We start from the raw sequence: 23,653 nt of genomic DNA, 5'->3' as shown, positions 1-23,653 counted from the left end.
ATCACCAGCACAGAACGCTCATCGTCACCAGCACAGAACGCTCATAATCAGCAGCACAGAACGCTCATAATCAGCAGCACAGAACGCTCATAATCACCAGCACAGAACGCTCATAATCAGCAGCACAGAACGCTCATAATCAGCAGCACAGAACGCTCATAATCACCAGCACAGACGCTCATAATCAGCAGCACAGAAGAGTCATAAACAGCAGCACAGAACGCTCATAATCACCAGCACAGAACGCTCATCATCAGCAGCACAGAACGCTCATAATCACCAGCACAGAACGCTCATCATCAGCAGCACAGAACGCTCATAATCACCAGCACAGAACGCTCATAATCACCAGCACAGAATGCTCATAATCACCAGCACAGAACGCTCATAATCACCAGCACAGAACTCTCATAATCACCAGCAGAGAACGCTCATAATCACCAGCACAGAACGCTCATAATCACCAGCACAGAACGCTCATAATCAGCAGCACAGAACGCTCATAATCACCAGCACAGAATGCTGATAATCAGCAGCACAGAACGCTCATAATCACCAGCACAGAAGAGTCATAATCACCAGCACAGAAGAGTCATAAACAGCAGTACAGAACACTCATAATCAGCAGCACAGAACTACCAGCACAGCTACTCCTCAACTACACCTACTACAAACGTTAGTACAATTAAAAATACAAAAACTAGAGCTAAAACTACAACTGCAGCCAAAACTACTGCTGGTATTAGTGTTTACAGAGTCTGTTCAGACATGCAGAAGAATGGCTTGGTGGCAAATAGCTGCGGACACAGCTGTACACACAGGCTGCAGAGAGAGCAAACAGCGCATTACTGAGGGTTCCCTGGCCAGCACTCTCCCTGGCAGGCATAACTAGCCGCTACCAGAACCTGTCCTGCACCCGTCAGCCATTTATCAACACAGGGCAGGAAGGCTCAGTGCAACTCGCCAGGCCTGATTCACTAGTGCCACTGGGCCTCATTGTCAGCACATCACACTAGGGAAGCACTGCAGATATTCTCATCTTTAATCAATCACGCCCTATTCAGCGCTACACGAACACCGGAAAAGGTCCGTTAAGACTCCCGTTTCAAACCGGGCTATCCCATTAGCGCAACAGAACCCACCGTTTGGCCTCCCAGAACACTGGAACATGAGCCCTGCCAGCACACCCTGCTGCCCCAACCCCCAAAAACCACATCTCACGGGATCACGTCTTATCGTTAGCTGCATGCAAGTTAGCGCAGGTAACAGCTACTCACAAACAGAATTAGCGCGACCGGCTGCACTGTGACGGCTGGCTGTGACTTTAGCGGCTGCAGCCCCCCCCGCCGCGGCAGCCGGCTGTAACTGACAGGGGGCACGGGGGGCACAGGGGGCGGAGACGTACCTCCGGGGAGAGCTCGCGGAGGTAGCCGCTGCCGAACACCACGCTCTCCAGCTCGGGGACCGCCGACTCCCGGCTCTGCGCCGGCGGGTTGCGGTTCAGCCAGGTGCCCTTCGGAGGCCGCGGGAAACTGCGGGAGCGCAAACACAGCCAGGTACAGGTGAGTACAGAACACAAGTGGGTACAGGTGTGAACAGACAGGTGAACAGGTACACATGAGTACAGGAGTGAACAGACACAGGTGAGTACAGGTGTGAACAGACAAAGGTGAGTACAGGTGTGAACAGACAAAGGAGAGTACAGGGGAACAGACTCAGGTGAGCACAGGTGTGAACAGACAGGTGAACAGGTACACATGAGTACAGGTGTGAACAGACACAGGTGAGTACAGGTGTGAACAGACTCAGGTGAGTACAGGTGTGAACAGACAAAGGAGAGTACAGGTGTGAACACTCAGGTGAGTATAGGTGTGAACAGACAAAGGAGAGTACAGGTGTGAACAGGCACAGGTGAGTACAGGGGAACAGACTCAGGTGAGTACAGATATGAACAAACTGAGGTGAGTACAAGTGTGAACAGACACAAGTGAATACAGGTGTGAACAGACAAATGAATACAGGTGTGAACAGACACAGGTGAGTACAGGTGAACAAACACAGCTGAAATAAGACATACGAGTGAGCGTGGCACTTCTTAAATTGGCACTTGTGGGAGTAGGCATGAACTTTGCAGGAGTGGGCGTGGTCCTAACAACACCAGCGCATGCAGGAGTGGATGTGGCTCCTGTAGGAGTGGGTGTGGGCATGACTCTAGCAGGAGTGGGCGGGACTCCAGCAGGAGTGGGCGTGGCTCTCACTGACCTGATGAGGGGCTGGTGCAGGGCCACCAGGGAGCCGTGCACGGTGACGGACAGGGCCGACAGGTGGAAGTAGTCGAACATGACGCTGACGTGCTGGTGGATGCCCTGGGCGGGGCTAAAGTGCAGGTGGAGGGCGCGGCTGCTGATCTGGTGCAGGGAGCTCAGGTCCTCCGGGCTGGGGGGGGGGGGGGGGGGGGGGGGGGGGGGGGGGGGGCAGGGAGGGGGGGTGGAGGGAGGTGCAGGGTTACAGCCAGTAGAGCAGGCAGGCAACAGGCACAGCACAGCTAAAGACCCGGTCGGGACTCTTCACAAGAAGGCATTCTGTCGCTAAAATGCTAACGAGCTCTCATGCGTGTCCATATAGTAATTGAATAACTGCTTCGCGGTTTTTCCGAAAACTTTGCTGACCCTGAAAATACTTCGCTCCCTTCCTTTGTAACCCTTTTTCCGACAAAACTGCTACCAAGTGCAACAATTTAAAGAACACCGTGTCCCTGTCTCACACCGTGAGGCTTGGCCAAGGCCAAAAAAAGCAACACGCAGCTAACTGAGGAGAAAAGGCCGCGCTCCGAGCGGCTTTCCCGAGCCTCTGGATACCTACGAGTAGTCTCCGTCGGTGAAGTGCAGGTCCAGAGACAGCTGGAAGTCCATTTCACTCAGCGATTCCTCGACCTGGGGAAGAAAAACAACAACAAAAAAAAAAAAACTCAATTTCCCATAAGCGCAGCAGGAGCCTGGGAACAGAAGGACGCTTCCCTTTCACAGACAGTCCTCTCCGTTCTTTTATTGTGCTGTGGTTGGCAGAACAGAAGCTGCACGCTGTGACCTCGCAGGCCTCGCGGGCCCAGCAGCGCGTACAGGCTGCTGAAGCAGGAGTGTTAAAGCACACTCCCACACCCTGTCAGAGCCTCAGCTACGCAGGCTGTCCTCCTGTGTGCTATCCCTGCCAACGAGCCAGAATGATCCAGCCCACTCACACACAGACACACACTCACACACATACACACACACACACTCACACTCACACAGACACATACACACACACACACATACACACACAGACACACACACACTCACACAGACACACACTCACACACACACACCAAACTAGCTTCCAATTGCAGCCTTTGTTCTGCTCAGGCTGACCTCGGCTGCACTTGCATGCTATCACACCCATTCATCTCACCACATCCTCGCCACAGGCATCGTGGCCCCTCCCACAAACACGGGGGCCCCTCACCATGTCATCTGCAGCCCCCGTTGGTAAAATAAACTTCCCCACTCAGTCTGACTGAAGCCTCCCCCCCTTCCCTTAGCCTTGCCAGGTCCCCTTCTCAGACACCCAGGGCTAAATAAACGTGCCAATCAAGAGTTTCCCGGAAATCCCCCTCACCTTGTTTTCGTCCAGCAGCATCTTGACTTTGAAAATGAGGACATCGTTGAGGACGATCTCCTCATTCTTGTACAGGATCTGGAAGGTCTTGCTGTAGATGACATCATCGTGGACTGAGGGAGGGAAGGCCAGGTCTGAGCCTGAAGCTAGAGAGACAAACGGCACACTCGTCAGCGTTAGCATGGTCAAACCGCAAACAACAACCTGTCCATCAGACTGTCTGACACCCACGCCACTTCTCTGCTTCCGATCTGTACTGCATACCGCCAGTTTCAATTGCACCACAATGGTGTAATCTAATCTGGGATCTCCTGGGTGGTGTATTACACTGAAATCCCCCAAAACCCTGAGTGTGCGAGCACGTCCAGGAGCGCTACAGAGAGATGTACAGTCTGCCTCGGCATTGCTCCAACCCTAACAAAGCACGCCTCATTCAGCAGCTACAGATCTCTTGGAGGTGCTAACAGAAGAGTCATGTGCGCCAAATCAGGAATGAAAAGTAAACATTCAGGACGGCAGATCTCCAGTCACAGGGTTGGGCAGCCCGTCGCTTTACACCGTTTCGCTTTCGCATTTTGGCCGAGTGCAACGTTAGCTAGCTTGCTAACGGCACCTGCAGTCACTGACTGGGTCGACAGAGCGAGCGTAACGTTAGCTAGCTTGCTAACGGCACCTGCTGTCACTGACTGGGTCGACAGAGCGAGGGTAACGTTAGCTAGCTTGCTAACGGCACCTGCTGTCACTGACTGGGTCGACAGAGCGAGCGTAACGTTAGCTAGCTTGCTAACGGCACCTGCAGTCACTGACTGGGTCGACAGAGCGAGCGTAACGTTAGCTAGCTTGCTAACGGCACCTGCAGTCACTGACTGGGTCGACAGAGCGAGCGTAACGTTAGCTAGCTTGCTAACGGCACCTGCAGTCACTGACTGGGTCGACAGAGCGAGCGTAACGTTAGCTAGCTTGCTAACGGCACCTGCAGTCACTGACTGGGTCGACTGAGCGAGCGTAACGTTAGCTAGCTTGCTAACGGCACCTGCAGTCACTGACTGGGTCGACAGAGCGAGGGTAACGTTAGCTAGCTTGCTAACGGCACCTGCAGTCACTGACTGGGTCGACAGAGCGAGGGTAACGTTAGCTAGCTTGCTAACGGCACCTGCAGTCACTGACTGGGTCGACAGAGCGAGCGTAACGTTAGCTAGCTTGCTAACGGCACCTGCAGTCACTGACTGGGTCGACAGAGCGAGCGTAACGTTAGCTAGCTTGCTAACGGCACCTGCAGTCACTGACTGGGTCGACAGAGCGAGCGTAACGTTAGCTAGCTTGCTAACGGCACCTGCAGTCACTGACTGGGTCGACAGAGCGAGCGTAACGTTAGCTAGCTTGCTAACGGCACCTGCAGTCACTGACTGGGTCGACAGAGCGAGGGTAACGTTAGCTAGCTTGCTAACGGCACCTGCAGTCACTGACTGGGTCGACAGAGCGAGGGTAACGTTAGCTAGAGAAGACGGGCAGTGGGGGTCTGGGTGAGCGATGCTTCTGTTGCCTGAAACTTCTGTTTTGGAGCCCCGGGGGGGAAGTGAATTTTAACGTGGCACCGAAATTAGGTACCGAATTCTGCATTGCGATTTGTTTCGGTAGGTACCGGTCACACAGAAACCGGTGCTATAGCGGTATCGGGTTTAGGTGCCCAGCCCTACAGAGGATGACGCAACGATGGGACACACAATGCCTTTCTTTGTCTTCGGTGCAGTACGGGGGGGGAAGACAGACTATAAATTACTGCGCTTCATTCACCACCGAGTTTGAGCCGTCGCAGCGGCGGGCGAAACAGGTGTGAGTCGAGGCTGCTAATTAAACCTCATCCTGCGAGGTGCTAATTACACACAGACGGAGGCGTTCTTTCTGTTCTTTCAGTCTGTTCTTTTGGGAGGACTGGGGGGGGGGGGGGGGGGGGGCGCGGCACCAGAGGGGGTGTTCGTTTCCGAGGGCGCGAGGGGGGGGGACTGCTGGAAACCCGATAGCGGGGGGCTAATTTTGGGAGCTGTCGGTTGGGAGGTCTGGCGCGCCGCGTGAAAAGCTGTGCTATATTTGAGCTCGGCCCAGCCTCACAGGCACAGCACACGGCAGCAGAAGAGCTGCAGGAAATCCTTTCCAAACAAAGGCCGACTCCAGCTCTCCAATAAGGAAGCACGCCCCCTTTTCGCATTTTACCAGCCTGCTCTTTATTGTGGTATGGACTGAGCACCACCTTCAACTTCACCCACCTTCTCCATCCATTTGTGGTGGTTCTACCTAGCAAGGTGGCTAGCCAGGCTAATTGAATTACCCCAGAGCTGTACTTCTGGTTTTGTTATCAAGCTTCCGTTAGCATTGCAAGCATGCTAAATTTAGCCTATGGCTAGATGCACAAACATAGAGGACGAGGTCGAATGAAACATTACCGTGTCACATTTGGTGTCACGGTTTCCTAAGGACGATGCAATTCAGAAGAAATGGGCGGGGCTCTTGAAAAGCAATGGCTATAAGCTGTGTGTCCATTTCATACACCCGGACAGCTTTAAAAATTGATTACCACAGACTTCTTGGTTTGGCCTGGCCAAATTCCTGACGCTAGTTCCTGGGGCTGTACCCGGTTGAGCCGGTTGAGGCTCCTCTTCCGGCTCATACATGTACAGCCATATTTGCCCCAATTGCCCTCACAGCCGTGAAGCCCTCCGCCATTTTCGATGGATAGATTTAGCCATGAAAGCCAAGTGTGTTGGTTTACTTGTGGGTGGTACATTTTGGGAAGAGTGGGGGTGGGGGGGGGGGGTAGGGTGGTGGGGCGGTTCCAAACACACCCATACAACACTGGGGTTTTTTTCAGTACAGATTTCATGTCTGAATTGAAATGTGTGTTGTTACAGTTCACAAAATTACTATGAATAGATATTCTGTGCATGTGTAGTGGCTGATAATATTCGGCTCTACTATCAACCCCATTACAGTCACGTAAAAAATGTAGAGATTCAGAACATCCTCGTACCCCAAATGATATTCTTTAGCACAAGAGCATTTGCAGTGAAACTACACTTTAAAAATGACTGGACTAGAGCCCAACAGTAAGACTGAGAGTGGGTCTGACAGGAAGTGGACACACGGCAGAATTTGTTTGGTCTGTTGCAGTGACGCACGGCAGAATGTGATTGGTCCGTACCAGGGACCATAACTGACCTGCCGGCTGCAGCAGGCTGGCGTCTATCTTGTGAGGGATCCGCGGTGGCACTTTCAAACTGCCCCGTACCTGATAAAACCTGCAGAGACAAACAGCCAATAAGGAACCGGAAAGTTCCAAATCTCACACACGCACAGGCACATTCACACAAACGCACTCACGCACGCACACACCCACGCACACGCACAGGAACATGCACTCAAATGCACTCACGCACGCACACACCCACGCACATTCACACAAACGCACTCACGCACGCACACACCCACGCACAGGAACATGCCCTGAAACGCACTCACACACGCACACACCCACGCACACGCACAGGCACATGCACACAAACGCACTCACGCACGCACACACCCACGCACACGCACAGGAACATGGCCTCAAACGCACTCACGCACGCACGCACACACCCACACGTAAATACAAACGCGCCTTCGTCCATAAACACAAAAGACACAGAACGATAGGAGTTCTGGAAAAGAAAGGAAAAAAAAAAAAAAAAAACAAGACCTGTCAGCCAGAAGAAAGCTCTGATTAAAATCTGCACCCAATGCGTATTCACACAGCTCAGAGTAATGAGCTGCCTAATAGGGCCAAGGACAATTAATTAAACAACCAAAGTGATTTTAATTTCAAATGCAGGCCCAAATTCAAAACCCCCACGGAGCGCGGTTTGCGTCCGGGGCCGCCGTCGAACGAACGCTCTCGCGCATCGCCTTCGACATCACGCTACACCTGCTCGTCGCCGGATTTGACCCGAAGCGGCGCTCAGGTCCGGTTCAGGGGCAGTCGGCGCCGTTTGAGAAAAACCAAGACAGAGAACAACGGTTCAGTGGGATCGCCCAGCATCACCCGCCCACGCCGTTTCTGCTCCCCGGTGAACCGCGAGAACGGAGGAGCTCACGTCCACGCCGCTCCAGTTCCCGCCAATGCGTAACGTTAGCACGGCGCTAACGGCATCCAGGAAGTGCCGCGCAGCACTGCGGTTGCCGTCGGATACGCTGACCGGGTGTGCGACCGCGGCGCCCGACGCTAGCAGTCGAACCGACGGCCGGCTGGACTCTCCCTCAGGCCGCACATTCCACACCTGACAGGGAGAAGTGAGACCGATTACCCCCGCTGCCACACACACGCCACAGATCACAGATAAGGCCGTTTCAGGGCGGGGCTGCAGGTAAAGCTACAGTTTAGCTGGAGGCTTCACTGTTTCCGTCCAACTACCCCACTCTGGTCCCGTTCACGTGTAACTGCCCCCCTCTCTGTCCTCGTTCACGTCTAACTACCCTCTCTGTCCCCGTTCAAATATAACTGTCCCCCTCTCTGTCCTCGTTCACGTCTAACTACCCTCTCTGTCCCCGTTCAAATATAACTGTCTCCCTCTCTGTCCCTGTCTAACAGCACTCTCTGTTCCTGTCTAATAGCCCTCCCTCTGTCCCTGTTCTAGTCTAACTGCCCCCCTCTCTGTCCCCGTTCCTAACTGCCCTCTCTGTCCCACTCATGTCTAACAGCCCCCTCTGTTTCTGTTCATGTGTAACTGCCCCCTCTCTGTTGCTGCTCATGTGTAACTGCCCCTCTCTGTTCCTGTTCATGTGTAACTGCCCCCTCTCTGTTCCTGTTCATGTGTAACTGCCCCCCCTCTGTTCCTGTTCATGTGTAACTGCCCCCCCTCTGTCCCCGTTTAGCTGGAGCTGACGGCATGGAGGACTCTGCAGAACGGCTGGTCCTCGCCACTCGCTGCGTTTCCCCACGTCCGCGCGGCGCAGAATGCGGGAAGACTCGTTTTTCCGCTCGGCAGCCGTCCAGCGCCCGACGCCCACGCCCCGTACCTCCGGCAGGGCGGGGCCGCCTCTCTTGCCCCTCCCCCTTTCGGAGTCACAATCCGTTTAACGGGCGGAGCAGCAGCCCCGTATAAAACCGCCATTAAAAGCCGGTCAACTGGCCGGTGTCGCCCAGGGAGGGGAGGGGCTAGATTTGGTTAGACAGGGTTTCCTCCAGCCTACTTCCCCCACATGCCGGCTCAGCTCTGGCCAATCGGGGCGCCTGCAGTGGGACACGCCTCCCCCCCCCCTGACGCGTCGGTACAGGGGGCCGAGCCTCGGGCGGTACGCAGAAGCGTGTGACTCATCCTCTACACAGAAGTGGCCGGCGAGCCCGAGGAGGGAACTGAGAGTTGCGAAACGCGGTCGGGTCGTCCGAGCCGCAGCCCAGCCGCGCTGAGTCAGGAGCGACCGCGACCGCGGAGCGACGTGCGCGTTCGAGCGGCCGCCGCCCGCCGACGTCGCGCCGCCGCTGCCTCAGGTCACGGCTCCGACGCCAGACTCCAGAAGGAGAACTTGTGTTCTGTGCGTTACGCAAAAAAAAAAACGCTTTCCCACGCAACGCGATCGGCCTGGACAAGACCGCACACGCTCTGAAGCAATGAAATACTCGCTTCGGGCTGCTGGGTGGCTCATCTGGCTAAGGCACCGTGCTGTGGAGCACGGATGAAGCCTCGCGGCCTGGGACTGAATCCGTACTGTGGCGGTGCTCGGTAGCTCCAGAGGGTGGTGTGTTATTACTGAGGGCATCAATCAGGGCATGGGAAGGTTTGGTCGGTCAGAGGTCCATGTTTGTCGCAATCTAGCGAGCCCTACTGGCTGATCGTGCCCGTGGATTGCATGTCAAAGCTGGTCAGGACAGGGGATGCAATGTAAGGCCCAGTGTGCGTCACTGGAATAAAGCACCACAAGTCTATGGTATAAGGCCCAGTTCGTATCTATGGTGTAAGGCCCTGTTAGTGTCTGTGGTGCAAGACACTGTAAGTATCTATGATAAATGGCCCTGTGAGTATCTATAATGAAAAGCCCAGTGAGTATCTATGGTGCAAGGCACTGTTAGTATCTATAATGAAAGGCCCTTTTAGTATCTATGGTATAAGGCACTGCAAATACCTAGAGTGAGACTCTGTGAGCATCTGGAGTACGGCCGGTGCACTAACCCTCTCTGGAACAGATCCACATTGTAGAACTTGAGGAGCTCCACGGAGAACTCCACTGTGGCTTGCACCTCTTCACTCATCTTCATACAGGATACGGGTCACATGACACTTCAGACCTGCACAGGGACGCGCGAATCACTTGACTGAGAACACATTTTAACCTGGGACTCCACCGTACTCTTCCGGTGTTTTCATGTGAGCACCAATACACACAGGTGTATTTGCTAGGGGTAGTCAAAACCAAAAAAATTTAAAAAGGTAACCAGCAGTCAGTAAAAATGCATATATACATCCCAACCCAATGTTTGAATGAATGAATGAATGAATGAATGATCTTCATTGTCATTATACTCAGGTACAATTAAATTTTGCATGGCTTCTCTCAATATAATAACAGCAGTACCAGAAAACCTCAGCCAAAACAAGGCTAACAGATTAAGCATTAGAACCTTTAAAAACATAATGAATGGTAATGGAAGCATTTTCTCCTCTGACTGAACTCTCTGTGCCCTGCACGCGCTGTAATCAGTCAGAGGAAGGGCGGGGCCTCGCGGGTTAGCACCAGGGCCTCAGCGGCCCTCACGCGAGTCTAAATCTGATAACACGCTCTCTCTCTCTCCAGGGCTGGGGAAACGCACCCTCCCAGGGCGTCGGCTGGCGGGGGCGGGGCAGACGCCGCGCGGAAAAAGCCGCCCGTGACCGGGCCGTCGCAAAAAAAAAACTGGCGGTGAGGGGGAAATGGCGTCGGATTCAAAGGTTCCGCTAGGGCGGGCTGGGGCTCTGCAGAGCTCCGCCCCTCCGGAGCCCCGCCCCCTCTGAAGATCCTGAGCGACTGAGAGAAAAGGTGCGGGCGTGGCAGACTGACTGCGTTACGCACCAGAAGCAGTGCGTGGCCCATTACACAGTGCTGACAGTGCGCAGTCTCTTACACACTCAGCGCTAACACACAGTCATACACGCAGTGCTAGAAAACACTGAGGTTTCCCTTCTGCCATGTAAACCAGTTTCTTTCCTCAAAATGAATGGCAAAAAAGTGACAAGCTGGTTTGGATGGAGGCCTAATGCCCTGCCCCCCATTCTTATATTTTCAGTACTTACATCCAAAATGAAAATAGACACAGACGACAAGAAACAAAACAAATAGCTCAGGGAAGTGGTTTCTGGTATCTGACAGACACGCTCACAAGCGACACTGAGGCAGAGCAAACGCAAACAGGCCTTAAAATCTGTCCGGTTTGCCAGGGGCACGTGTGTCGGGGAAACGCACACAGGACCACTCCTCAAAACCACACAGAAGGCTCCGTGCCGAAAGGAAACTAGGGAGCAAAGCCTTTACGTGCGATTCAAACAAGCGGCCAAGTGAGACCAAACAAGTTCTCCCGTGTGCACAAAAGAGGTAATTACACAGAAGGTCTGCGGTTAAAAAAAAAAGAGGGCCAGGCACGCCAAGTGCTCCATGGAAACGGGTCTCTATGGAAACTTTCTTTGTTGGTTATTTGGTGTTTTATTTATTAGCGTCCGATGGACAATAGGTTCAGGAACCCTATTGTTAGGATGGGTGGCTCATCCTCCTAAGATGTCAGATTTCAGTGTGTGAACAACGCTGAGGGACAGCAGCGAATCCTAACCATCAGCAGCAGTCCTACAGGGCGGCAAATAGCCACAGCTTCGCTCAGCAGAAAGGGTTTGGGGTATATAAGATTGCAGGCATTTAGCAGATGCTCTTATCCATGCTCTTATCCAGAGCGACTTACACAACTCATTACATAGCATTTAGGCCTACATTGCATCCATTTATACAGCTGGATATAGGCCTATACTGAAGCAATGCAGGTTAAGTGCTTTGCTCAAGGGTACAACGGCAGTGTCCTACCTGGGAACTGAACCTGTGACCTTTAGGTTACAAGACCAGCTCCTTACCCATTATACTACACTGACGCCCTAGACGGCCGCCTGAGTAGGCAGGACCCTCCACCCAACTCCACACAGGAGCTGCACCTCCGGCCCACCGGACACTGGTAGTCTGCCCACATGCCGGCGCATGAAATGCGAATCTCACGGCGAATCTCCGGTTCCCCGGCGCCGAGAGCTACCCCTTTCTCATGCGGCTGGCGGGACGGCGGAGGGAGAGAGCGGCGGGGGGGTGGGGGGCAGGGGGTGCGAGCGTGCGATTCCGAGGACGGCGCTCGCTCCTCTGAGCGCCCCCGAGCCGACGAAGGGGCGGCTCTCGGCGCCCGGGGAAACCGTCGAGACTGTGGGATTCCTGCCGTTTCTCCTGGATACCGCCGCGCGACCTTTCCGTTCCACAGCGCCCACAAATCAGGAGAAACCGGGAGCCAAGATCAACACGGCGCGGCGTGCCGAGGCAGAAACGCTGACCGAGGCGGTGTGGGAGGACCTCACACTATCTCCAGCTACGATGCCAAAAAGCCCGCCTGCCCCCCCCAACTTTGGCCACGTGCCTTTCACACAAACACCCGACTAAAGATCCAACACGTCTCGCGGACAGCCAGGGCCCAAAAACTACAAGAGCTGGACCGTAAGATTTCATCAGGCTTGTGCTGACCCATCAAGTTTTGCGATATATGGATGAGAAACTAGCCAACAGCATACCACCAGTGGATGCAGATGGCATTCAGATCAGTGCATCTACACATCGCCAGCTCTGTGCATCAATTCAGATAGACAAGCAGTGCAGTGCACCTAGACAGCGTTGCCATGAAAGAGAATAGCTATTAGTGAGGTTTCATGAACCCCATAATGACTGAACCTACAATGAGCTGGGATTCAGCATTTTTTTAGCCAATAAAAATCATTTACACTCAGCAGGCAGCAAAAAAAAAAAAAAAAACAGTGATTGGTTCACATCAGTGACCATAAACCAGCTCTTCCCATTCTGCAATTCGCAAACCCGCACCCTCTCAAAAACGGCAGTAAGGGTTACTTGGCTTTTAAATGTGGATTTCAAAAGCCGTCTACTCACCTACTCAAATACTGAAGCAGCACCCACTAGCTGAGTGACGACATATCCTCGTGCTGGCCAACGTCATTCTCCACCGCTGAAATTGGCTGCCCCCAGAACCGGGGCTAAAATGCAAAACAGTCATAATCGTTTGCCTCAAGATTAACATTTCCGTTTTTTTCACTCTTCTTTGCTCTACCCAAAGCATCCAGAGCTAGCACATCATTGGCCCAATACTGGAGTGAGGCACAGTCAGGGACACATTACACATCTCGGAGGAAAAATAAAAGTTATAGGGGACAATAAGTTACTGATCTTTTACAGTTTGAGCAATACAGAGAAATTGCTTGATGTCTCAAATTAAATATATAGTACTGCCGAAGGCAAACCCAATAAACACAAAAGTGATAGGCATTTCACCGAGACAGCGTTAGTCTAAGGCGAGCCATGGTCTGTATTAAAAAGGCTAGAAAGGTGTCGTAGGCTATATCCCTCTCTAAAAGGGTTCAAATGCTTTGCCGAAACGGAAAAAGACAAAAAGATTGCAGATAAAACGGCAGACTATAAATCTAACTTTGTAATACAAATACATGGCATAGAACGACATTTAGAATAACTGTTCTCGGTTTTGGAAAACAAATTATTTAAAGGACTTTGAAGTTTCATCAATTCAGTTACTGAACATCTGATCTGTCAAGACATCTTTGAAAGAAGATTATGGGACATGGTTCTGCCAAGTATTTCCGTTCATAATTTTTAAAAGACAGCCTAGAAGTAGAGGAAAATAAAGTAGCTACATCACAGACACTAGAAAGTGTGTCTTGACAGTTACAAATACACTGAATAACTTTCCGAGATTAGCCAGCTGAGTCAGAGGCGATTCCTCAAGACCAAACTCGGCTGAGTTGGTTAGCGAATTTGGTCACTACATCAACGTTAGCCGACTTCAGATTTAGAAATATCAAATATTAGCAACTTAATGGCCTGTTGATATCTGTTGTTCTCTACGAGCAGTGCCACCCAGCTGTGTCTGTTTTCAACTGATCGGAAAACATTAAGTTAGTAAACTACAAGCTAGAGCTGGCTACCCCCAGCAAAATGATTTATCGCCGCCTGAAGTGCGCTAGTCTAATGTTAATGTTAGCAAATGCTAACAAGTAACCAGCTAGCTAACATTAGCCAGTTAGCATAGGGGTTGAAATACAACGGCTATACTAATTAGCCAGCTTATTTGTACTAAACGTTTCTACAGTAATAGCTGACCTCTATGGCCAAATAGCGAAAAGCACAGACACGAAGACAGGATCCAAACTGGTTCAATAACTTTAAGATCGCTAGCTAAACGTTAGCTAGCTTACTGTCCGTAGAGGTCGATATTTTCGGTTTGTTAGTTAGCTCACCAGCTACCTGGCTTGCAAACTTGTACCAAAGTACGGACAACACAGTCCTAAGTCCAAACAGCAGAACACGCGTACCAACAAGTCCAGCGGCGATCGAACTGTCCCACTTAAAATGAACTTCTTCTCTACCTTATTTTCCGAAAGAATCGCAGTGCAGGCCGAACAGCGAGCTGGATTTACGGACCCATGCACCCGCTTTGCTTTCTCATCGCATAGCGCTAGAGATGTTTTGAAGTTTTGTTTTTCTTTTCCGAGGTACACAACTTTTGTTGAACTAAAATAAAATAAATTTAGATTAAAGCACGTAAAGCTGTTAGTTTTAACCTGGCTAGCTAGTTGTTAGCTAGCTAAGGTAAACTCATTGAACTGAATTGAAGCCGGACCGGAGATTCCATTGCGCGTCTGAACGTGTGACCCGAGCGGCTGAAACCAGCAGCTCTGTAACATCCAGTGGATCGGAGGAGGAGCGTAAGAACGACAACCTTACTGTTCTCAAGTCTGCCCACATCACTTGTTAACCAAATACCCGATTTAGCCAGCTAAAAATGACGGCGCGGCATGCTGTGCAGTTATGTTTGCAGTGGTTATATATTGTAAACCGTCTCTCTCAACAAAAACACGTTTTCCACGTACAAGTTACACACGCATACAAACACTAATAAAATTCACACACAATTGTTTAATTCACACAAATTAAACATGCTCTATTGCAAAACAATGCTGTCCAGTGTTTCCTAAATTATTTAATGTAACCTGGCCCTGTGTTTTTCATTTTAACATTTACCATCTGAAGAGAATAGTCATTCAAAGTTAAACATAAAGTTTAACATGACATAACATAATGACAACATTGGGCCATTCAGCCCAACAATGCTCAGGTTTATGTGTCACATGCAAGTGTGAATGGCAATCATTTATCATGGAATTCAATTCGGCTGTTACACTTAAAAAATGTAAAAATGACTACAATATATGTTTCAACAATTGTCCGCATCCAGTGCAAGAAAAGCACATCATGACTAAAATTCATTATTATTATTATTATTATTATTATGTTTGACAATTGTGTTCACAGATAAGATTTAAAAAAAATAATAATAATAATACTATTGTTGCCTACTTATTTGGCAAAAAAAAATTATACAAGAATTTGAACATTTTGTAAAATTAACTTGACAACCAAGTATAAACATATCCTTTCTGGACATAAGTTTTCATCAGCTGTTTAAAACAGTCATTTAAACTGTATCATTCTTCCATGAGAAGGGAATTTTTGTTATTTGATGCTATGATTGGACACTAAGCTTGAATGACCACTTCTCTTTAGATGGTATGAAAAAACACAGGGCCAAGTTACATGACATAATTTAGGAAGCATTGCTTTGGAACAGAGTTTTTTTTATTTGTGTGTGCTAAGATAGCCAACATTGTTTGTTGTAACTTGGCCTCATTTTGATTTCAATGCTTTTAATGGCAAGCATAGATTTTGCCCATTTTAATCAATGACCTACATTGACAGTGCTTTGTATACATGAGTAACATGGCATTTTTGTGCATTGAAAATGTCTCTTTTTGTACTGTGTTTGTACACATACTGTTATATATATATATATATATATATTACATTACATTACATTACATTACAGGCATTTGGCAGACGCTCTTATCCAGAGCGACGTACAACAAAGTGTATAACCATAACCAGGAACAAGTATGACGAAACCCCTAGAGAGAAGTACCGGTCCAAGTACAGGGAACAACCGCATAGTTCAACTTGGACCCTGATGGTTAAACTGATTAACACTAACGAGAACGGCAACAACGCAATCTATGGAAAAATTAAAAAAAAAATATATATATATAACTTATATGTGTTATATTTAGTGTTTTTGTGGTTTGTCATTTAATTTCATACTTAAAATTGTAAAAAGTGTGTGTGTGTGCGCGCACGCACATGTGTGTACGTGCGTGTGTGTGTGTCTACGTGTGTGCGTACATGCGTGTGTGCATGCGCATGTTTGCGTGTGTGTATGCATGCACATGTTTTTGTATGTGTGTGTACGTGTGTGTGTGTATGTGTATGTGTATGCGCATGTTTGTGTGTACGTGTGTGAGTGTGTGTCCTTATGTGACTATTTTCAGTCACTGTCACAGTGGGGGCATACATAGCTTTTGCCTACTGCAGTGCAGTAATCATGTGACCACTGTTTGAGCACTGGGCCCATTTCCCCAGGCCTGGAGGCAGACTACATCCCTCACACACAGGACACTGTGTATCCTCTTCCTCTGTTTGCCTTTCTTCTTCAGCTAGGTTTTTTTTCCCTATTTATGCTCCTGAAGATTGTTTGTTTTGCTTTCTCTGTTTTTCTATCAGTGATTGGCGACCTGGAGCGCCTGATTGACGGTTCTGTGTTACCTCTGTTCCCAGCTAACCACCTGGCACACTTATCTCAATTTTACAAAAAAGCTAGTATCCTACATGCAAAAAAAAAGTCATTTTTTAGAGGATGGATCAAAGGTCAGAATTATCTAAGTTTAATTTTATGGTACACAAGCATAATAATCTATCCAAAAATAAAGCTTGGTAAGAAAGTGAGAAATGAATCCTGCAAAACAGATTTTCTCTACGATCTTCAGATCGTATAACTCAAATGCCAACTTTCAAGTGGCTTCAGTTTCAAACAGTTTTTCTTCAGAAATTCATATTTAAGCCGTGTTAAATTCCACCAGGAGCAGATGAATGCCAGTCAATTCGCTAATTTTGTTGTTCTCTGGAACAACAACACTAGTCAGTTATAAATTCTGACATGATGTTGGACACAACAACAATGGCTGTGTAATCAGTTTCATAAATGGGTCATCCATGGGATACTTTCAGAACAATGACATTAATTACAAAATGGATACAATTGCATTTAACAAAATAGACACAACAGACCACTGTATTCTGGATGCTTCCTTAACTTGGCTAAGAAATACACAATGCATTAGGGAGCAATAAGAGTTTATGCATTTGTGTAGGTGAGGCCACATCATCTAAACAGAAATAACTTTTGGGTCAGACCCAAGCCTGGCCTGGTTTGCTTTGTGCAGAACCTTTAAAAATAGGCCAGCTCTGTGTTTGGGCCACCTCTGTGTTTACTTCCTGCTGTGCACTGAAGTCCACACACTTTAAAACAGGGAAATCGGTCCTCTGCGCCCTCAGTGAAGGGGCTTTTTTGGCCAAAAGCTTCTTTCTACAGTCTCAGGGAGACTTCGGCAATGAACACTGCACTTGAGCTTGGCTTTTGAAACCCTTACAGAAATACTGCATTGTACTGAAACACAATATATTATCGCAATCAGAAAAGCATTTGCAACACATCACAATTAATGGGCAAATATATAAAGAAATTCCAGTTTAAAATGTTATATTTTCTTGAGTATGATGCTTTTAAGTATATTTATCATTATGTTAGTAAAAAGTCTAAATATTTACAATATTTCCTGGTGCAATTCATTAATATATGGGCATAAAATCCGAACCTGCAAGTTTCCAAACTTCTGTATAATGTTAAGTTGATTAGCTAAAGGCTTTTACATTTCTAATTAAAAATGCATGATGAGTACAGGAATGTTTATATCAATGAAGGTGGACCTATTTGTGGTCACAAAATAACACCAGTGGCTACCTCAATATTAGTATTTTGTATTGGAATTGACAAAATAACAGAGTGGGAAAATCCAGGTTCAGATAGTAAAAGTCCCCCTAGTATTATTTTCCAATCACCTGGATTTGCTAATTAGCACAATTCTTTCATCAGGAGGTAGAACTAATTAGTGTAATCAGCTGGCTGTGTAGTCACGGGTGGAAGAAACACTTGGCAGAACTTTTACTTTAGAACCCCTGGACTCTCTGATGACAGTGGCAGACGGTGCTATTTTTCCCTAAACACAAATGTCCTAACTCAACCGCCAAATGACTAAAGCAATTAGCTGGTTATTTGTTTTTTCATTGGCTGAAAGTAATTGGTTAATTAAATATTAATATTTATTCAGATATTCTTTGGAATCCATTGCTAGCTATAGAGCTGCTTTTAAATTCTTGTCCTAAGCCATGTTAATTAGCCAGTCGTTTGATGCAATCCCGACTGCAATTGAATCGTTAATGCTTTTCTTTTCCATGCACTCAGTGCTGCTGAAACCTTCCTCCCATCCTAATATCTACCCTCAAGCCTTGAACACCTGCTGTACAGTCTAAGTACTCGTGCACTTCCGATTATGTACTTCCGGGATTTTTTATTTCCCTTTTCCAAATTCACCAGGTCTTGAGTGTGCTCCTCATCCACATTGAACTGCAATGGGACAGACTATATAATGACTTCATCACCAAAGTATCTGCCATTAATAGGGCTTGTTGATGAGCATATTTAGATAGATTTTCTTTGCAATCATGAAATCAAAGAAGGCAAAGGTGGCAAATATAAATGGACAGTGATGCAATGCAATTACATGCATTGTTGGATGAGCAAGAGGCAGGCCTAATTAAACAATCTTTCCTATGTGGTCTAACTGTATTTTAAAGGCATTGAACAAGGCCCTTCATTTATAATGTTGTCTCATGTTTGTAATTGTTTTTTTGTTTGGAATGTCACAGCGCTGCAAAGAATCGCGGGTGATTCCCTTCACCAAAGTGTCCGGAGGTCTGGACTTCAGAGAAGGGTTCATTGAGGGTGTCAAGCCCTCGCACACTTGCACACTCGCACACTACCTGTGTGGGGCAACCTTGAACCCTCACACGCTGGCCCGAGCAGAAATGCACATTCAGAGGTGTGAGCGCTCAAGGGCAGACTTTGGGGCAGCAGCCGAAGATGTATGCTGATCCTCACATGACCCCCGGTCCAACTCAGTCACACGACAAGGATGCTTTGCATTACTTCCTACTACATAATTAAAATGTCGCCAACTAAACCAGCATCATTAATCAACAGTTGCTTTAATCTTCCATTTTAATCTGAGATAAAATTATAATTAAAGCAACTAACTTGATTAATCAAGCCGATTTATGCATCGATTGATACGGCCCTATTCATCGGTAGTTCAGTCGGATGGGCGTAATCCTGCAGTCTTGACACTCAGGAAAGGCCTGTGCAATACAATACGAGAGCGGGTTGTTAGCTCTTTCTTATCTCTTTCTTGGATGACAAGCGCTGCTTCACTCAGTCACTCAGTGCCACTTAAGTGAACCATGAGAGGATGTTCGAGTGGTTCGCGATATAAAGCGAAGTGTAATAATGCACTTATAAATCATCCTGTGCCTGCTACTTTGTCCTCACCAACTCTGGCCTCTCTGCAGACTTTCAGAGAGACAACGATCTAGAGGGGAAGCTGCTAAGTGACAGTCCTTGCCTGTTCAAGACATTGCAAATAATGTGATGCACTGTAACGCCGACTCCTATAGAGCAAGTCAACAGTTAGAGCTGCGTTATGCTTTTCAGAAATATTTCAAATATCAAAAATTTCAGATGTTTTATCCCATCACGAGATACAGTGGTAGACTAAATCAGTAACCCATCAAAGACACAGCTTAAACAGGGTTTATCTGCTTGTTTTTGCTGCACCTATAACATACACAAGCCAAGTGCAGCTACATCACAGAAGTACAGACAGGCCAACTAAATCAATGGTGCAAAAAGCCAACCAAAGCCGCCACACACACACACACACACACAAGCCAAATAAATCTACAACAACCAAGCCCGCTAACACTACATCACACACACATGCGTGCACGTACGCACACACATACACACACACACAAACACATACACACAGTTTTAGAAACGTGTGCAGGTGGTGCAGTGTGTGTTATATATATATTACTGAAGTCAAGCTGTATTTTATAAGCACAAAGCTCACTTCAGCAGCTTTGCATTGTTAAGAATACATTCCATCACCGTGGTTACCACCCTTTTGTGGTCTTCTGACAGCATTTAGAGGAAATTAGTCCAAGAAGAATTATTGCTGTCCGGTGAATTTGCCTTCTTTAACACTAACAGGATGAATTTCCACATATGGATATAACAAAACATGCGCAACCTGCAATATGCATGTACACACACACTGACATTTATATATTCAGGAGACAATAAAATTATCCATTTTCTATTTTCAACCCATTGCAACAATATTGTATAATGTCATTTTAAGAACGCATGATGTATTAAGTAGAAATATAAATGAAATAAAATTACCATTATATCTGGGAAATGATAAAGAAAGTTGGCATCAAGCTTCACTTAATTTCCTAAATCAGGACATGGGAGGCACAGAGGCAATCAGATAGAAATGTTTCTGTTGTGATGGTGTGTGATGGACCACCCTGCTTTAATACCATATAGGCTCACAGAAGGGTCATCTGTGCCAAGTCATGGAGCTGTTCTTTTATACAACTCCTACCAGAGTACACTGTGAGCTGAGCAATTCTTCTCGTGAAAGCGCGTTGTGTAGTGAATCTGACCTCTGTTTGCTGGAGAGAGAGAAAAAATAACTCTAGCTGCTCAGACGACTGTAGTCAAATCAGGTGTCGCATGCATATCTGAAGAACATGGACTCGAGTTTGAGAGCGGGTGGCAAAGCCTGCCATTTAAAAGTCATGGTACACAGAGGCTGACTTTCTGAGTGGAGAGATTGACTCATCGTGCCGTTCCAAGTGCTGTGGTTGAGAAGCCATATCTGCGGTCAGCCAGTGTTTTTGCATATGCAAATTTGAAAGATCAAACATAATTTCCCCATTGCACTGTGGCTGCCGAGGAAGAACTTATCCTGGTTTCAGTATTGGCATGAGGAATGTAACTTTCCCATGATCCTCTTTACTAATGTTGTTGTTGTTTATTGGAGATGTGTGTGTATGAGATCTGCCACCTGTACTTGGGGAAATATGCCAGTGTTGCTTGGTGCTGGAGGAGGTGTAAATATATGGAGACTACTTCTGGAGTGAAAGCCATTAATGACTCTACACTGTAAACATTCACACACACACACACACATGCACACGTGCACATACACACATGTATGCGCACACACACATGCACACTTAACTCGTGCTCACACGCACACACGTACGTCCGCACGTCCATGCACACACACCACACATTTATTTTCTCACTTTTTATTTTTTTCTTTTGTTCTTTTTGGAAGAGGACACATAGTGACATGTTCCAATACTCATGTTCAGTTTAAAAGTCGCCAGTGCTCAAAGCATCGTACAAATTCATTTGCTCTGGTAATCAGAACAATTTGAAAATATGATGAAACGTTTATTCTTGCTTTATGTTTTAATTGTGCTGCAGTTACTACCAGCTATGTGATTGAAATGAATTCACTAAACTCCAAAAAGTTGGCAGTCAATCCATAGTTTTATTCCGTTTATTCAAACGAAGCTGAAATTCTGTTTGTTAATTCTGTCCCTACAGTACGTCCTGTGTCTTGAGCATCCTTTAATGTATCTATTGCGTCGAACGTGACTAAACCCCCTTCAGCCACCACCCCCCTCGTCCTTTCAAAATCCTCACCCCCTCCCCGGGTCCACAGATTACTTCGATAAGGTCACAGTATTCCCGGGGTGCCAAGATAGCAACAGCCCAGAATTTGGCCCTCTTCATTTGGTTCGTTTTCCAACTCCTGAACACTCGACCACAACTTCCACCGCTCTGTGCCAAGGAACCTGGACGACACATAACTACAACCTTGCGGTTGCGGCCAAAGAAACGGCATGAACTGTTTCAAGGGGTAACTCCACTATTTCATGTTACGGCTATCCTAACTCTATCGCTAAAGTCGATAATAATAGCCGAAACATTTCACGAACTAATGTACTTATGTGTGTACAAACTGAACATATGCTATGAATTTAAAGATGTATGTATTTCTAGGGAACCACTCTTCCTGATCTACTCGCTGTGCCTTTTGATTCCATGGTGCCTCGGCACAGGTCTACATTCTCAACGTAAGTATTTTCCAAATCGGAACTTAATGGCATTTAATTCATTGTTTGGAAAAATATTTACTGGGGTAGTTGGACGCATATTGTAAAGCATTCGGTTTTAATCGCCTATTATGCATCTCATTGACAAACAGTTCACATTTCAATAGGCTCCATAGTGGAATTCAGTGCTGGACAATATTCAACGGGGTGGTTTCATAAGAAACAGTGGCGCGTGAGGGCTGGCGAAGTTTCAAGTTTGGCGAAGAAAAAACTTGCTTGGTGTTTATTTACCCACAGGGGGTGTACTTACAGTGCAGCTTTTCAAACAATGCTCGATTTTACGTTCTACACTGTAAACATAGTGTCTACGCGAAAGTTAGCACTGCAGTAAGTGTGAGAGAATGGCAGGAAAGCTGTTCTTAAAAACACAAACGGACCTGGTCCCCAACCACGTATCCCAGTCTTGTACGGACGTACATCCGCAAACACTTAGGAGGAACGGGGTTATGGTGTATTAATTCTAAATTTGACTTCCATCATTGTGGGCGAGAATAAATTGAATTTATTGTAATCGATCTTTTGTTTCATTGCAGAATTTTTGTTTTCTACTGGTGGTGAAATTCAAACCGAACAATCGATATGTCCCCAGATTACAATCGGGGAGGACACTGTGCCAGGTAACCTGCTCGAATGTACATGGATTTTATCCCCTCGTCTATTCTGTGGTATCACTGGTATGCCTTTTGTGAACCCGTATCCACCTGGTTCCCCGCAGGATTCGATATCATGTCACAGTTCCATCTCGCCGCGGAGACGTTAAGAGGGTCAGTCCAAACGGTGGTTGGCACAACGCCCATGCACGTAGCATATAAATTAGGTCCAGAATCCAACTTCAAGATACAGACCAGGTAAATCGTCACCGCTACACGACTCAGCATGTTTCACGAAGCAGGGTTGCTGAGTTAGCTGGATCGCTGCACTGAGTAAAACCCGGAACCCTCCCAAATCTGGGACATGGACTAGTAAAAAGAGCTGTCCCGGGATATACTCAGAGCAGTATGCAGCTAACTCAGTAACTCCTGCTTCGTGAAATACCCCCTGATCAAAGCAAGGCAGCGGCGTTACACTGCAGTGTATTTGTAAGCACTCGTCGCCATCTACTGGTCAGAGTGATATCTCTGTCCATGGTGCTGAAACAGGACATGGATGCGTTGGGGGCTCAAATGGTTAAACGTCACTGAGTGTCAGCTCACATTGTATGTCAAAAAAGTTCCAGGTTGATACATATATTTATTACGAACAGATACATTTAATTATTATAATAATTTTCGAGTCAATACGAAAATCTACACATAATTTTGTATGTGTAAGGATGAAACTAATGTATTAGGCTGCTTGATTATGGTAAATTAATCAAACAGACAAACAAAACACACTAACATTAGTTTGTTGTTTAAGATCCGCATACCCC

General features: G+C 47.5%; 1 protein-coding gene across 3 annotated transcripts in view; it reads right to left on the bottom strand.

Moving 5' to 3' along the window:
- fam135a (family with sequence similarity 135 member A) overlaps positions 1–14,684 on the bottom strand; it is a 28,196-nt gene extending 13,512 nt beyond the window's left edge. The window contains exons 1-8 of one of the 3 annotated variants that reach the window (XM_035400432.1): positions 14,292–14,684; positions 12,838–12,941; positions 9,855–9,970; positions 6,868–6,947; positions 3,655–3,800; positions 2,863–2,933; positions 2,263–2,436; positions 1,406–1,532 (exon numbers count right to left, since the gene is read on the bottom strand). In XM_035400432.1, the coding sequence (XP_035256323.1) occupies positions 1,406–1,532; positions 2,263–2,436; positions 2,863–2,933; positions 3,655–3,800; positions 6,868–6,947; positions 9,855–9,940 (684 nt within the window). In that variant the 5' untranslated portion in view covers positions 9,941–9,970; positions 12,838–12,941; positions 14,292–14,684. The remainder of the gene's footprint in view (positions 1–1,405; positions 1,533–2,262; positions 2,437–2,862; positions 2,934–3,654; positions 3,801–6,867; positions 6,948–9,854; positions 9,971–12,837; positions 12,942–14,291) is intronic. The other 2 variants (XM_035400430.1, XM_035400431.1) reach the window with 2 other exon arrangements.
- Positions 14,685–23,653: the final 8,969 nt, after the last annotated feature.

This window comes from Anguilla anguilla, chromosome 18 (genome assembly GCF_013347855.1).
Source record: "Anguilla anguilla isolate fAngAng1 chromosome 18, fAngAng1.pri, whole genome shotgun sequence".
Taxonomy (NCBI): domain Eukaryota; kingdom Metazoa; phylum Chordata; class Actinopteri; order Anguilliformes; family Anguillidae; genus Anguilla; species Anguilla anguilla.
This window is presented reverse-complemented; position numbering and strand designations above follow the sequence as displayed.